Here is a 13,091-nt window from a genome sequence, read left to right as displayed (position 1 = left end):
AGTAGAAGCCCTGGCTTGTGTGATTGCAGATGAAGAAGCCCCGCAGGAGTCAGGCAAACTTCTGCTGTTAGTTTATTTCTTCCCTGCCCCCCCCTCCAGTTTTCTCCCTCACAGCCTCTCCGTTCCTCCCCAGAACTGTAGCTGGATCTCTTACTTGGGGGTGTGCCTCCTGTTTGGTCCCTGGACTACGTTAATGCTTAGCTTTGAATCACACTGTTCACACTTCATATGAAGTTGCTTTCGATGACAACAACAAAATTTTAGAACTCTAAACTACTGGATTAGTTTTTAGTTTTATGGGTGGCTTGGCAGATAAGAGCACTCGCTGCCGCTTTCACAGAGGCCCTGGATTAGATTCCCAGCACCCATTTGGCTTACAGCCGTCTGTAACTCCATTTCAAGGGGCGTCCAGTGTTGATACTGTACCATTACATTCTGTGTGTGTGTGTGTGTGTGTGTGTGTATGTGTGTGTCTGCATGTGTATGTGTATCTCTGTGTGTGTGTGTCTGTGTGTGTGTGTGTATCTGTGTGTGTATGTATCTGTGTGTGTATGTCTGCATGTGTGTGTGTATCTGTGTGTGTGTCTGTGTGTGTATCTGTGTGTGTGTATGTTTCTGTGTGTGTGTGTGTGTGTGCGCGTGTGGTGTGTGCACATGTGTTTGCATATATGTGGTCACAACTGTGTGTGCAGGCTCACATATATGGAGGCCTAAACTTGATACCAGGCTCCTCCCTGGATCTTTCTCCATTTTATTTACTGAGGCAGGGTCTCCTGCTGAACTCAGCACTCACAGATTGATTCCAACTAGTCCTGTTTGCCCCAGGGGTCCCTGTCTCTACCTCGCATGTGCTGTCATTCAATGGTTTTGATGTGAGTTTGTGGAATCTGAACTCTGGTCTTTGCACTTTGATAATCCCCTGCCCCACAATGTTAAATTATTAAGTTGAAGAAGAAAGGTAGAAGAGTTAGAATTCATTTTGGGTGAATCCTACCTGTAAGCTCCTCCACCAACCTATGAGCCTATAACTCTCTTTTTAAATATATTTTAATGTGTATGTTGTGCCTGCATCTATGTTCACGCCCCACATGTGTGCCTGGTGCCTGTGGACTCCAGAAGAGGGAACTGGAACTCCTAGAACTGAAGTCATAGGAATTATGATGCAGGTGCTGGAAACAGAGCCCATGTCCTCTGGAAGAACAGACAGTGGTTTTTGTTGTTGTTGTTGTTGTTGTTTTATTTTGTTTTCTCCTGAGACATTTCTCTGGCCTCACTCCCATCCCTACTTTTAAAGGCAGGCTTTTATGGTGAGATGAGGTTAATTAGTAGAAGTCATTAGAAAATCTGTGCCTCACTACTGCACCCAGAGTGATCTAAAGCTTTGGTGCCTTTGGATCAGTCTTATGTAGAATAAATGCAGTTAATAAATGCAGTGAAAGAGGTTGGCGGCCCATAAGGATGACACAGTCTCATTCCCTTAAGGCTCTCAGGAGAAGGTAGGATAGACCTGCTAGCATTTATGAAGCCCTAGGTTTTATCCCATACACCAGATAAGCATGGTGGCACACACTTGTAATCCCAACATTTGGGAGGTAAGGCAGAAGAATCAGGAGTTCAAAGTCTCATACACACACAGACACACACACCTAGGCATGTCCATATGTATGTATGTACTTTAAAGACTTGGGTGGTGAATTGAAGTTCGAGCTCAGTTCAGATAAAAGTGTCTCACAAATTTCTCTGGATTAAAAAAAGGTAGAAAACTGAAAACAGTTACACTTTCAGATTTTGCTATGATAAATTCCTTCTATAATAATCACATGGATAGGGCTGGAGAGATGGCTCAGCAGTAAAGAACTCTGGCTGTTCTTCCAGCAGTCCTGAGTTCAATTCCCAGCACCCACATGGTGGCTCACAACCATCTATAATGGGATCTGATGCCCTCTTCTGGCATGCAGATGTACATGCAGACAGAGCATCCCTACATTTAAAAAAAAAATGTAAATAATCACGTGGTTATCAGTTCTCTATCCCTACACTCCAGACACCCCACTGCTAGGCCTAGGAACTTGACACCTATCTCAGGGGTTGAAGCTTAATTCTATGACATTTCTTAGGTGACCATTGGTCTATTAAAAATAGTGATTGGAAGTGCTACTCAGCATATAATATGAATGCTACTTGTAACTGTCGCTTCTTCTGTTCTCAATAGAGAGATTCCTTTTAAGGTATTGCCCATCCCTTAAAATGAGTTGCAGGCATTTAAAGACCCTTGCGAGTCTCTGATCTTAGCTATCCTTGAAGTTGCCACAAGGAGGAAAAAAACACCTTTTTTTTTTTTTTTTACCTCTTTATGTGTATGAGTGTTTACACCTATGTGTAGGTCTGTGCGCCATATGCATTCCTGGGGCCTGCAAAGGCCAGAAGAGGCAGTCAGTTCTCCTGGAACCAGAGTTGTGGTCAGTTGTGCCAGGACCGGTGAGGGGGCTAGGAATCAAACTCAGGTCCTCTGCAAGAGGAACAAATGCTCTCAACTGCTGAGCCATCTCTCTAGAAGATACTTAAATCAGTTTAAATCATACTGAAACCCACTTCTGAAATCATGACTGTAGTTGTTTTGCTTCTCATCGTCCTGTAAAGCCAGATGAAAGAACAGAGCTGAAGAGCAGAACGCAGGGCTGTGTCGAGAGGCACTCGGGGTCTCGGCCTGTGCGCAGCGTGCTCTGGAGACACTGGAAGCTGAGTTCTACTCAGACGTAGGAATGCAGGCCATGCCCTACCCCACAGCTCTGCTGCTTTTCAGAGGCTCCTGAGGCATTCGTCGGGGGCTTGTGAGGGGCACAATGTAAAGAGGAAGTGACGGCAATAACCCATGTTTCCCCCACAACTATCTTTGGAGACTGGTGCTGTGGCTGTGCTCCTTTGAGAGGCCTGGAATCAGGAGGTGGGGGAGGCCAACTTCTCCAGACCTGACCACACAGCTGCTAGTCAACAAACAGTGTGTTGGAAGCGAGAGTGAGGCAGCCCTTCCCTTGTAGATTCAGTGACGAGCAAACGCAGGTGGTTTTGTAAGGCACTTGTCCTACCCAGAGAATCAAAGGGACACTCCTCACATTTTCTTCTGGGCAGAAAAGTGCTCCTAGAGGTGTGGTCAGCCCTGGCCTGCACATCTTCAGAAGGAACCTCTTTGGATTTAACCCCTTCATTCAGCCATCTATTCATCTGTGCATGCATGTAGACAGACAGACCTGCAGGTATCCATCCACCCATCCAGCCATTCATCCATATGTATCCATCTATTCATGTGTGATGTATACATACAACAGACAGACAGACTTGCAGGTATGCATCCACCTATCCATCTCATTCGTGTATGTGTGTGTGTTCACACATCTATACATTCATCTATCCATGTGTGTATGCATCTGTTTATTTATGCAGACAGACAAACAGACATGTAGGTATCCATCCATGTGTCCATTCATCATCTATCCATCCATCTGTCTATCCATGTAGTATCAAGTCCTTACAGTAAACAAGAAGCTAGACATAGGGCTGCAGTGATGGCTCAGTGGTTAAGAGCACTGACTGCTCTTCCGAAGGTCCGGAGTTCAAATCCCAGCAACCACATGGTGGCTCACAACCATCTGTAATGGGATCTGACGCCCTCTTCTGGTGTGTCTGAAGACAGCTATGGTGTACATACATATAACAGATCTTTTAAAAAATAATAATAAGAAGAAGCTGGACATAGATCAGCATTACTGTCCCCTACTTGCTTGCTGTTTGTAAGAACCTCATGCTCTAGCAGAGTTAGACTGATCTTAACCCTTGCTTCTCCAGCAGAAGACCCCGAGGCTCGCCGGCTTCGGACAGTAAAGAACATCGCAGACCTACGACAGAATTTAGAAGAGACCATGTCCAGTTTACGGGGAACTCAGGTTACACACAGGTATGGGCAGCGCTGAGCTGCTTTGCTGAGAGAGCTTGCTGGGAGCTCCTTCTAACTCTGCTTCTCTCCCGCCCGCCGTGCCACCCACAAAGGGGTTTGGTTGAGAGTGGAATAGATAACCTTGTCCTCAAGTGTGTTAGAATTCATGAAGAATCCAAGACAATTCACAGAGCAGAGGGGATGAAAGCTAGTGTAGACAGATACCACCCCAGAGCACAAGGTTTCCAAGTTCACCGCCCACAGGAAATTGCTCCAGTTCCACTTTAAACTTTATTTTACTTGCATTTTTCAAGACTACAGCATGCGGTTGGAAGAACAGGTGAACTATGTTTGACCCATGTAACAAACTGAGTAACTTGAATTCCTACCAGGTCTCCTGATACACAACACCGATATTGTTAGTCATGCACGTGTATGAAAGATGAGAGGAAGTGTTTATAAAACTCCTGCTCTGTTTAAACTATGGTTTTGTTGGAAGGAATCTCAGGTTGTTTTCCTTGTTCAGCGAGACCCTAAAGGAGGATGTATTGCCGGTGCTCCTCCCTGATTTTGGCAGAATGAGGTCTCACAGTTTGTTTTTAGCTTTGAAAATCAAAGAGTCCCTGGTAACCCGCTGGGCTCCCAAAGGTTCTCCAGTTTCACTTTCTTTGGTAAATGTATAAAAGGAGGAAGTGGGGGGGGGAGCGGGGTGTTCCCCACCCCATCTGTTACTCTTCTCATCTCTGCTATGACTAAATACCTAAGGAAAGGGACTTGAGGAAGAAAGCAGTTTGTTTTGGTTTTTAGCTTAAAGGGATATATAATTCATTATCGTGGTGGGGACACAGTGAGGTAGCCTAGCTAGAAGAACATATCCCACATATAAGCAACAGCTTTGGGGATAAAGGAAGGAAGGAAGGAAGGAAGGGAGGGAGGGAGGGAGGGAGGGAGGGAGGGAGGGGGGGGAGGGGGGGGAGAGAGAGAGAGAGAGAAAGAGAAAAGAGAAACAGTCTTGGTAGACAGGGTTTTAGCTATTGTCTTCAGAGGTCCAAGATGTAAAAAAAAAAAAAACAAAATTAGGTCAATTTCAGAGTTGGGGACAGGGGATGGGACAAAAACAACCACTGTCACCAGAATGGAGGAAGTGCCTTCCTTGCCCTTCAGATATTTGAAGGACTTGGATCCTGATGTGGGGTCCTGTGACTTCATGAATAGGCACGTGTCTGTCACCCCTCTTTGCACCTAGTCCCTGGCATTGACTCTGGGATGTTAGTGAAGGAGGAGGCGGGGTGTGAAGTTTTAGGAATGCCACCTCAGGCTGCTGTAGCCAAACACAGCAACTCTGGAACAAATAGGCCGGAGGTCCTTGGTTGCTTCTTCACAAGTTAAGCATTTTCTGTTTCCTGAACTGGAAAGAAGAGTCCTGTTTTCTAGCAGAAAACGGCTTTGCCATTTGCATTTAGAGTCAGTGAAGAGTATCTTCTACCACATTTTAAAAGAGAGCATCCCCAGTAGGATTTTCAGAGTGTGTAGGTAAACACATGGCTTCTCTTTTTCCTTGTTAATAAAGGAACTGGTGGCGCTTGACGCCTGCTGTTTTATCCTGCTTTGTAAATGAAACTTTTTTTTTCTCTCTAGTTCTGAACATTTAAAAACCATCTAACCTGTACCCACTGGGGACCTAACCCAGGCTGGTTTTATGTTTTCAGTACATTAGAAACTACGTTTGACACCAACGTCACCACAGAGATAAGCGGCCGCAGCATCCTTAGCCTCACAGGAAGACCCACTCCTCTGTCCTGGAGACTCGGACAGTCAAGCCCCCGGCTCCAGGCAGGAGATGCCCCTTCGATGGGCAATGGGTATCCGCCTCGAGCCAACGCCAGCCGCTTCATCAGTGCCGAGGCAGGCCGCTATGTCTACTCTGCCCCTCTGAGAAGGCAACTGGCCTCCAGGGGCAGCAGCATCTGCCACGTGGATGTCTCGGATAAGGCAGGCGACGAAGTAGACCTGGAAGGCATCAGCATGGACGCCCCTGGCTACATGAGTGATGGTGATGTCCTCAGCAAGAACATCCGAACTGATGACATCACTAGCGGGTAAGTAAACAAGCGGGAAGGCCTGGTCCCAACCTCCCTCTCACCTGCCTTTACTAAGAGATCTCTAGAGTTGATGCTGGCTGCCTCACCTGCCACTGCCAGAGGCTCTGTGGTGTGGTAGCTGGGCTGTGATTCAAAAGGAGCCGGTAGACGGACTCAGCTGGAGACCCACAAAACTTTACTTTGTGAGCATATCTGCTGCCTCTGTCCCTTATACCAGCCTTGCTCTTAATAACTGCCCGACTGGTGGCCTAGCCTCCTGGGCTTGTGTGACCTGGCTGTTTCCTTCCTCTCAGGGCTCATGCTTCTCCCCTCAGCCTCCTCCCTCACTCTCCCCTGTCGCACCTCCTCCCTCCATCCTCCCATTCCCCTGCCTCTGTCGAGCCCCACCATCTTTGCACTGGTTCCAGGCTTACATTCCTTGGTCTCTGTGGAGCCTCCTCCCACTGGCCATTGCATTTGAAAGGGTGTCTCCTCCAGCACCCTCACCACTTCTGCACCCCATGGAGGGCCCTTTTCAAAGTGAACCATACTATGTAAAGTCACCCTGAGGATGAGTTGATATGTTATTGTCTCCCCTCCCCTCCTGCTGAGCCCCTAGTGCAGTGTGCCTCAGAGCTAATGGGTACTTCTGAATGGGTGAGCGCATGACTGCTAGAGGAGAAACCAAAGGTCCCTTTCTCTCTGTTCTTTGTCCATGAGTTAAAGACTTGCCACCATGATACTGCGCCTGGGACTGAGTCACAAGCATCAGCCTATATACCCAGTGTACAATGGGAGGAGGGAGGGGGTCTGTTTGTGGCTTCACTCTCAGGAAGGTTGTAAATGTCATTTACATCTCTTTATATTGCCTATCTTGAGACTTCATCCACTCCCATGACCTTCTCTGAAGTTTCCTAAGACCATTTCCACCCTTAATGTCCTAGCAATGAAAATCACAGAGACGTAAAGTCAGGGCTAGCAACCGTATACGTTCCCCATAGACATGGGATGTAGAGCCAGTGGTGCCATGTTCGTCATGGCTGCCACGAACTGAGTTGGTGCTTGGGTGTGTTGTCTTGCTCCATGCTGAGGGTAAATGACGTCATCGTCCTTGACTGATAAACGAAGAAACTGGACTAGGAAGGCAAGGAAACTTACAAGTGGTTGTGTACCTGTTAAGGGGCAGACCCCAGGACTGGAGAAATGGTCGCCACCAATTAAGAGCACACACTGTTCTTCCTGAGGACCCAAGTTCAATTCCCAGCACCCATGTCAGGTGTGCTTATGACCACTGTAACTCCAGCTTCGAGGATCCAACACCTCTGCCTCTGTGGGGACCTTCATTTGCTTACACATACGTACACCCAGACACATAATTAAAAATATATGGCTTTAAAAAAAAAAAAAGCTTAACCGGGCGGTGGTGGCGCACGCCTGTAATCCCAGCACTCTGGGAGGCAGAGGCAGGCAGATTTCTGAGTTCGAGGCCAGCCTGGTCTACAGAGTGAGTTCCAGGACAGCCAGGGCTACACAGAGAAACCCTGTCTCAAAAAAACAAAAAAAAAAAAAAAAAAAAAGAGTAGCTGGTGCCCTCAACTACTAAGCCATCTCTGCAGCCCCAACTACAAATAAGGATAGGCATCGAGCTCAGGAGGTGGTTGAGTAGGTTAGGGTAATTGCTGGAGGACCTGAGTTCAAATCCCACCACCCACATTAAAAAACTAGGAATAGATTTGTGAAACTTAACTTGGCAGTGTTGACGAGCAGAAGGAAAGAGGGTCACAGAGGCTTCTATCTACTACCCTACCTCTGGGCTCAGTAAGAGACCCTCCCTCAGAGTGACAGAGCAGTTGTCTGACATTGCCTGACATTGTCATGTACACAAGTATATATTCTCTCCCTCCCTCCCTCTCTCTCTCCCTCCCTCCCTCTCTCTCTCCCCCTTCTCTCTCTCTCCTCTTTCTGTCCCTCTTCCTCCCTCCCTCCGTTTCTCTGTTCCCCTCCCTTCCTCTCTGTCCCCCCTCCTTTCTTCTTTTCTCCCTCTCTACCTCTCTTTGTCCTCTTCCTTCCCTCCTTCTATCTTTCTCTTTCTCTTCCTCACACATACTAAAAGATATTGAAGAAGAAAAAATGTAATAAAAAAGTTAAAGCATGGCCATAGAGATGTTTGAATGTTGTGCCGAAGTCAGGAGCACTTCAGGTGGTAAAACCTTCAAAACCAAGAGCTACTAAATTCTTACAGCCTTAACAAATCTCTCCCATCCAGAAAAGCTTCAAAGCCAATGCCCTGATGAGCAGTCAGGCATAGTCAGGCCAAGTCAGCACCACCGTGTGTTTCCAGCTTTCCGAGAACACCGTTAGCAGGCATATATACAGTGTATATATACAGTGTATATATAAAACTGAAGTGCACAGAGTTTAATCTGGTACTGTTGTTTAAGCAATTTGGGCATCCAGCACAGCTAACCTCGAGTTGGTCATTTCCCTTTCTCATCGTGATATACAAGCCCACATCCTGGTTCCTCTGAGGCTTCTGTACCCTGTGACAAAGAGCTACTTCCTTGCTGTTGCTGGATGCTGGATTGAGTTTAATAGAGTATTGACAGTGTCCACAAGGTGGAGACATGTGCACACTCCAGTTCAAAGCTTAGCGATGTCCCCTGGTTTTCTTGGTTCCCTGCTTTGGGAAGCTGGTGCTTTCCGCATTTGGGACAGGGCTTAGAGGAAGTGTGCAGTATGCAGAAGCAGAAGCACAGCCCTGTGACTGAAACCCAGGAACTCTGCACTTTCCTTCAGGATGCTTTCTACGATGGGACTTTCCAAACCAGAAAGACAGCCTAGGTGATAATGTTCTTTCTGCTCGGAACTTTCTGGAACACTTGCTAAGCCTACCTCCATCTGTGAAACACAGGTAGGGTTCTGCTGTGAGGCCAAGTTAGTAGATCAGCTTCATGTGCCCAGGGCCTAATGCCTTTCTAAGCCACTTCTTTTCCTTTTCTTAAACCGACACAGTCGTGAGTCTCAGGACTGGCTGCTTTTTCTGCTTTCCAGAATCTGCTCAATATGTCACTTATGAGACAGTGGATGGATGAGAAACTCCATCAAGGGTTTAAACCCCGGAAGCCTTTTGTGAGCCCGGTACTGTCAAGCATAGCATCTAAATTCCCTAAACTCTCCAGTCACCAGATGCACACGTTTACCTTCTAGCTGACCTCTTTTTTGAGCTTGCATCTTGTTACAGATGTTTATCTAACAAAGACACAACATTTCCACTGTGATCTAGATGTCCTATCAGCCTGTAACATATGGGATCTTAGAAGCAGTGCAGTGGCAAGCTTGTATCCAGCTGTTCATTCCGCTTAGGGGAAGCATGACCTCAGTGCCTGAACAATCTTCATCAGGTTAGAGGCTCTTTAAGGAAAATGTTTGCCAAAGTTGACAGCAAATGCATTCAGGAACCTGTGATGGAAGTTAAGTCTAGTTTCTGAAAACCTGTGGCTTTGTTTTTTCACCTGTGGCTGGGCCCTGGCTCGGTGTGTCAGCTGAGCTCTTCATGTGTGGCTGGTGTTCTCTCTGTGTGCACCTGACCCTGACGATATTGCATCCCTGTGGGGTCAAGCTAAGAGCTGCGTGGAGAGGGCAGTTGTCCCCCTGTGTGTTTATCACACCCTGGTGTGTAAACACGTTACACATCATCATCTGACCCCGCTGCTTCTTCAGGCTGACGAACTGGGTCTTGGTTATAATCGAGAAGAAATTAGAGTGACAGAGGAAGGGATTCCCTTAGCAAGTCTTGATGTCCGTCCTGCGCGCTGATTCTAAAACTTCAGAGTGCCATGTGGCACAGAATGAAATTATAAGGGCAGATTTAGCACCCATGTGTTTTGAAGTGTTTTTTTTTCCCCCTTTCAAAGGCAGCACTGGATTGTATAATCTTCTGAAGTATAAATATACATTCCTTCCTGGAAAAATCAACCATTTAAACTTAACCTCAAAAATTCTCTCGCTTTCTTTAAGAACCTTTGGTGGCTTCTGTAGCCTTTGAAAATAGCTCTGAAGTGAGCACGGATCACTCTTGGAGGTTCATCCATCTGCCTCCCCTGACTTACCCAGTTGTGGCCCCTCATACAGTGTGCCATTAACACAAGTGAGTCCTGTGTTTGGGCCATGCCACTTCTCTATGTGGCTCCTTTCCCTAGCAAGCCTGTCTGGCTGTGCTGAGAAACACCACCCCATAGACGTGCGCCCCCCATGTGGTTCTGTTGGTCTTGACTCTTCCCTAAACAAGCAGGTAAGCCTTTCTCATGAGGACTGGCTGGCATCACATAACATGGGCTAAGAACAAAAGAGACCAGATATTTAATCCCTGCCCTACCAAATGAACTGGAACACATTCTCAATATTAAAAAATTAAAAATTTGCACCAGGCAAAGAATCATAGCTACTAAAGTATGTGTGTCCATAGACACATGTATGTATGTATAAATAGGCCTGCATGTTTTCTCCATACGTCTAGAAGTATATAGTACCTATCACTTGCCTAAATCCAGAGAGTAGGGCATAGTAGACATTTAATATTCTGTGACTATTTGTGTTACTCACCCTGGAAGGACCTCCCAGTGGTCCTTGTCATCGAACACTTAAGGGAAGCCAGTTTGGCCTGTGATGTCATCTAGTGGCCAATGCAGACGTTGCTGTAACCCCATGCCCTTGAGTAGTACAGTTATGCTAAGGTGGTGGTACTACAGGCAAGGAAGCTGCTCCTCAGCTGTTGCTAACCAGCGTGGGCGAGAAGGCAAAGCTTCCAGCACTCTGGTCTTCAAGACTGGCATCTTCACAGCCTAAGCTCCCTGCTCAGTGGCAGGCAAATACCCCGTCCACCGAGGTGGGCAGATTTCTCTTGAGAGACATAGTTCCTCAAAAAAAATCAAGAAGCCTGCCCCCGCTGACTGACTTGTAACTTCATCAGTACTTCAGGACATACCTCAGACAGCCCTGGCTGATATCATAAAGTGCCCTTAGTCTTGGGTTTTAGACAGCAGAGGAAGGGTTTCAGTGAGGCCTCTCTCTTTGCATGTCAAAGAAAGGAAAAGCTTGTGGTTTTCCCTTCTAAAAAGGATCTGACTTCAGTCCCATCTAGAAGTTCTATTCATAAGACCTTGTGGAAACTAAATTACCTCCCTTCCCTGGGATCCTGTCTCCTGATAACCAGCACAGGCATCCAATCTATAGGGTTACAGGGTGTTTCTGCTTTCTAGGCTTACCCTGACCCCATTAGGGCCAAGACCCCCTCCTGTTGTCTCTGGTCATCTGAGATGGGAAGTGTCAGTGCCAGCTGTGGGTACAGTACCACCTTAGAGCTGCTCTGCATGTGCCTGTACATGCGTGTCTGTGATAAGGTATGCACATGCCTATGCCTAGAAGGGAGATCTACAGAGGGAGACAATAACATACCTGTCGCATGCTCTGAAGAGTAAGGTCACATCTGTCTTGAATGCTCACACACCTTAATTGGTTGGCACAGCAGCCGTCCCATAGTAAACAGTTCATAAACGAATGAGTGCTTGCTTCAGTTGGTCTTTAGAACAGAAGACCAGCCCTATTCTTCTGCATGAGTGTGCGTCTGAAGTCAAAGACCTTTTGAACCTGAGGCCCCGGCCACCTGTTCTGGCTTCTGAGCTTCCCCTGTGCTGACAATGACAGCAGGGAAGAGAAACAGCACAGAATGCACCAGGCCATTTGCCCAATGGGGCCAAGACACTTGGCCTTCCCGCACTGAATATCATAGAGCTGTTGCTTGAGGTGTCTTTCCCCAGGCAGCCAGCAGGTGGCATCAAGTCTTGTTCATTGCTTGAAAGGCTCTTACCTGGTGGTTCCTCCCCACTGTCTTTTTAGGACTGGTCCCAAGTGACTTGTCAGGCCATTGCAGGCAAACGGATAGGAGAGGAAGCCTTTGTATGCTATTCCCAGAAGCCAAGATAAACAACTGTTGGGGAGGCTGTCCTGAAAGGCCCTACTCCAGGCAGTTTCCAAGAGGGCATGGCAGAATTCTGTGATTCGGAAAAAGACCCCTGCTTGTAGGGTCCTGCAAAAGCTCAGGGAGGTCCTTCTGCCAGCTAGCTGCTGACTTGGGAGACATTAGGAAGACTGACCATCAGAAAAATAGAGGGAGCCTTCTTCCCAGCACCTGTGTATTCACCAACCTCAGGGCTCTCTGAATCCCATAGTTGGGGGATTTGATGGACATTCTCCTATGTAGCCATGACTGCTTAAATAAGACCACTTGTGCGTAAGCCAATCTCCAGCCCCCAGCCCCAGGGATGGTGGGGCTGAGAGTTCTGATGTAGTAAAATCATATGGTTGGTTCCTCTGACAACCAGCTGCTGTCCACAAATAGCTCAGCAGGTACAGTGGAGGGGGGTTTATGGAAGATACTCTTCTCACCCCCTCGCTCAGGACATTCTGAGAGTCTGGGGCTCTTGCTAATAATGAAGGGAAGAGACCAGAGTATATTTATTACGTCATAGCAGCATTAGGATTTGTTGGGAGCTCTAGGTTCATCATAACAGTTGCAGCAGAAACAGATGGGGCGTTATTAGGAAATGACAGAGAGGAGCAAGGGTGGGTTTGGTGGCTCCAGGGTCCCTGCTACAGGACAGATGGGCCTCGTGCCACATGGTCTGGGCTTTTTGGTTGTCTGCACATGCTGTCCCATCACATGCAGTTCTCTGTACATCTTCACACAACCCGTGTCTCCTTACCATCACCATGTGCTTCCTTCACGGAGGGACTGGGTCTGGAGTAGGGTCTTCTGCAAGGCTTGCCAGGCCTCACTCTCCACCCTGCTCTCCTGCCTCCATAGTGAGCCTCTTGCCCCGACTCTTGCTCAGACCTTCACATTAAAAGAGTGAGAAGTTCTTTTAAACCGGGTAGTGGTCCAGGGCCTTAGGAGAAGCACACCCTGGCTTCACAAGCTTTCACATTCTGCCAAGACACAGTGAAGAAGACTTTCCTGGTGTTAGGGGTGTCCGTCATTCCTGTTAGCATGGAAAGCCAATGTGTGGAGGCCTTTGGGAAAA

General features: G+C 47.4%; 1 protein-coding gene across 3 annotated transcripts in view; it reads left to right on the top strand.

Annotated features, from left to right (window-relative positions):
• Positions 1-13,091, top strand: part of Nav2 (neuron navigator 2) — a 364,636-nt gene that overhangs the window by 212,715 nt on the left and 138,830 nt on the right. For all 3 annotated transcript variants that reach the window (XM_052162012.1, XM_052162003.1, XM_052162022.1), the window contains 2 exons: positions 3,844-3,952; positions 5,641-6,030. In XM_052162012.1, coding sequence (XP_052017972.1) covers positions 3,844-3,952; positions 5,641-6,030 — 499 coding nt within the window. The remainder of the gene's footprint in view (positions 1-3,843; positions 3,953-5,640; positions 6,031-13,091) is intronic.

The sequence above is a fragment of the Apodemus sylvaticus genome, chromosome 1, assembly GCF_947179515.1.
Source record: "Apodemus sylvaticus chromosome 1, mApoSyl1.1, whole genome shotgun sequence".
Lineage (NCBI taxonomy): Eukaryota > Metazoa > Chordata > Mammalia > Rodentia > Muridae > Apodemus > Apodemus sylvaticus.
This window is presented reverse-complemented; position numbering and strand designations above follow the sequence as displayed.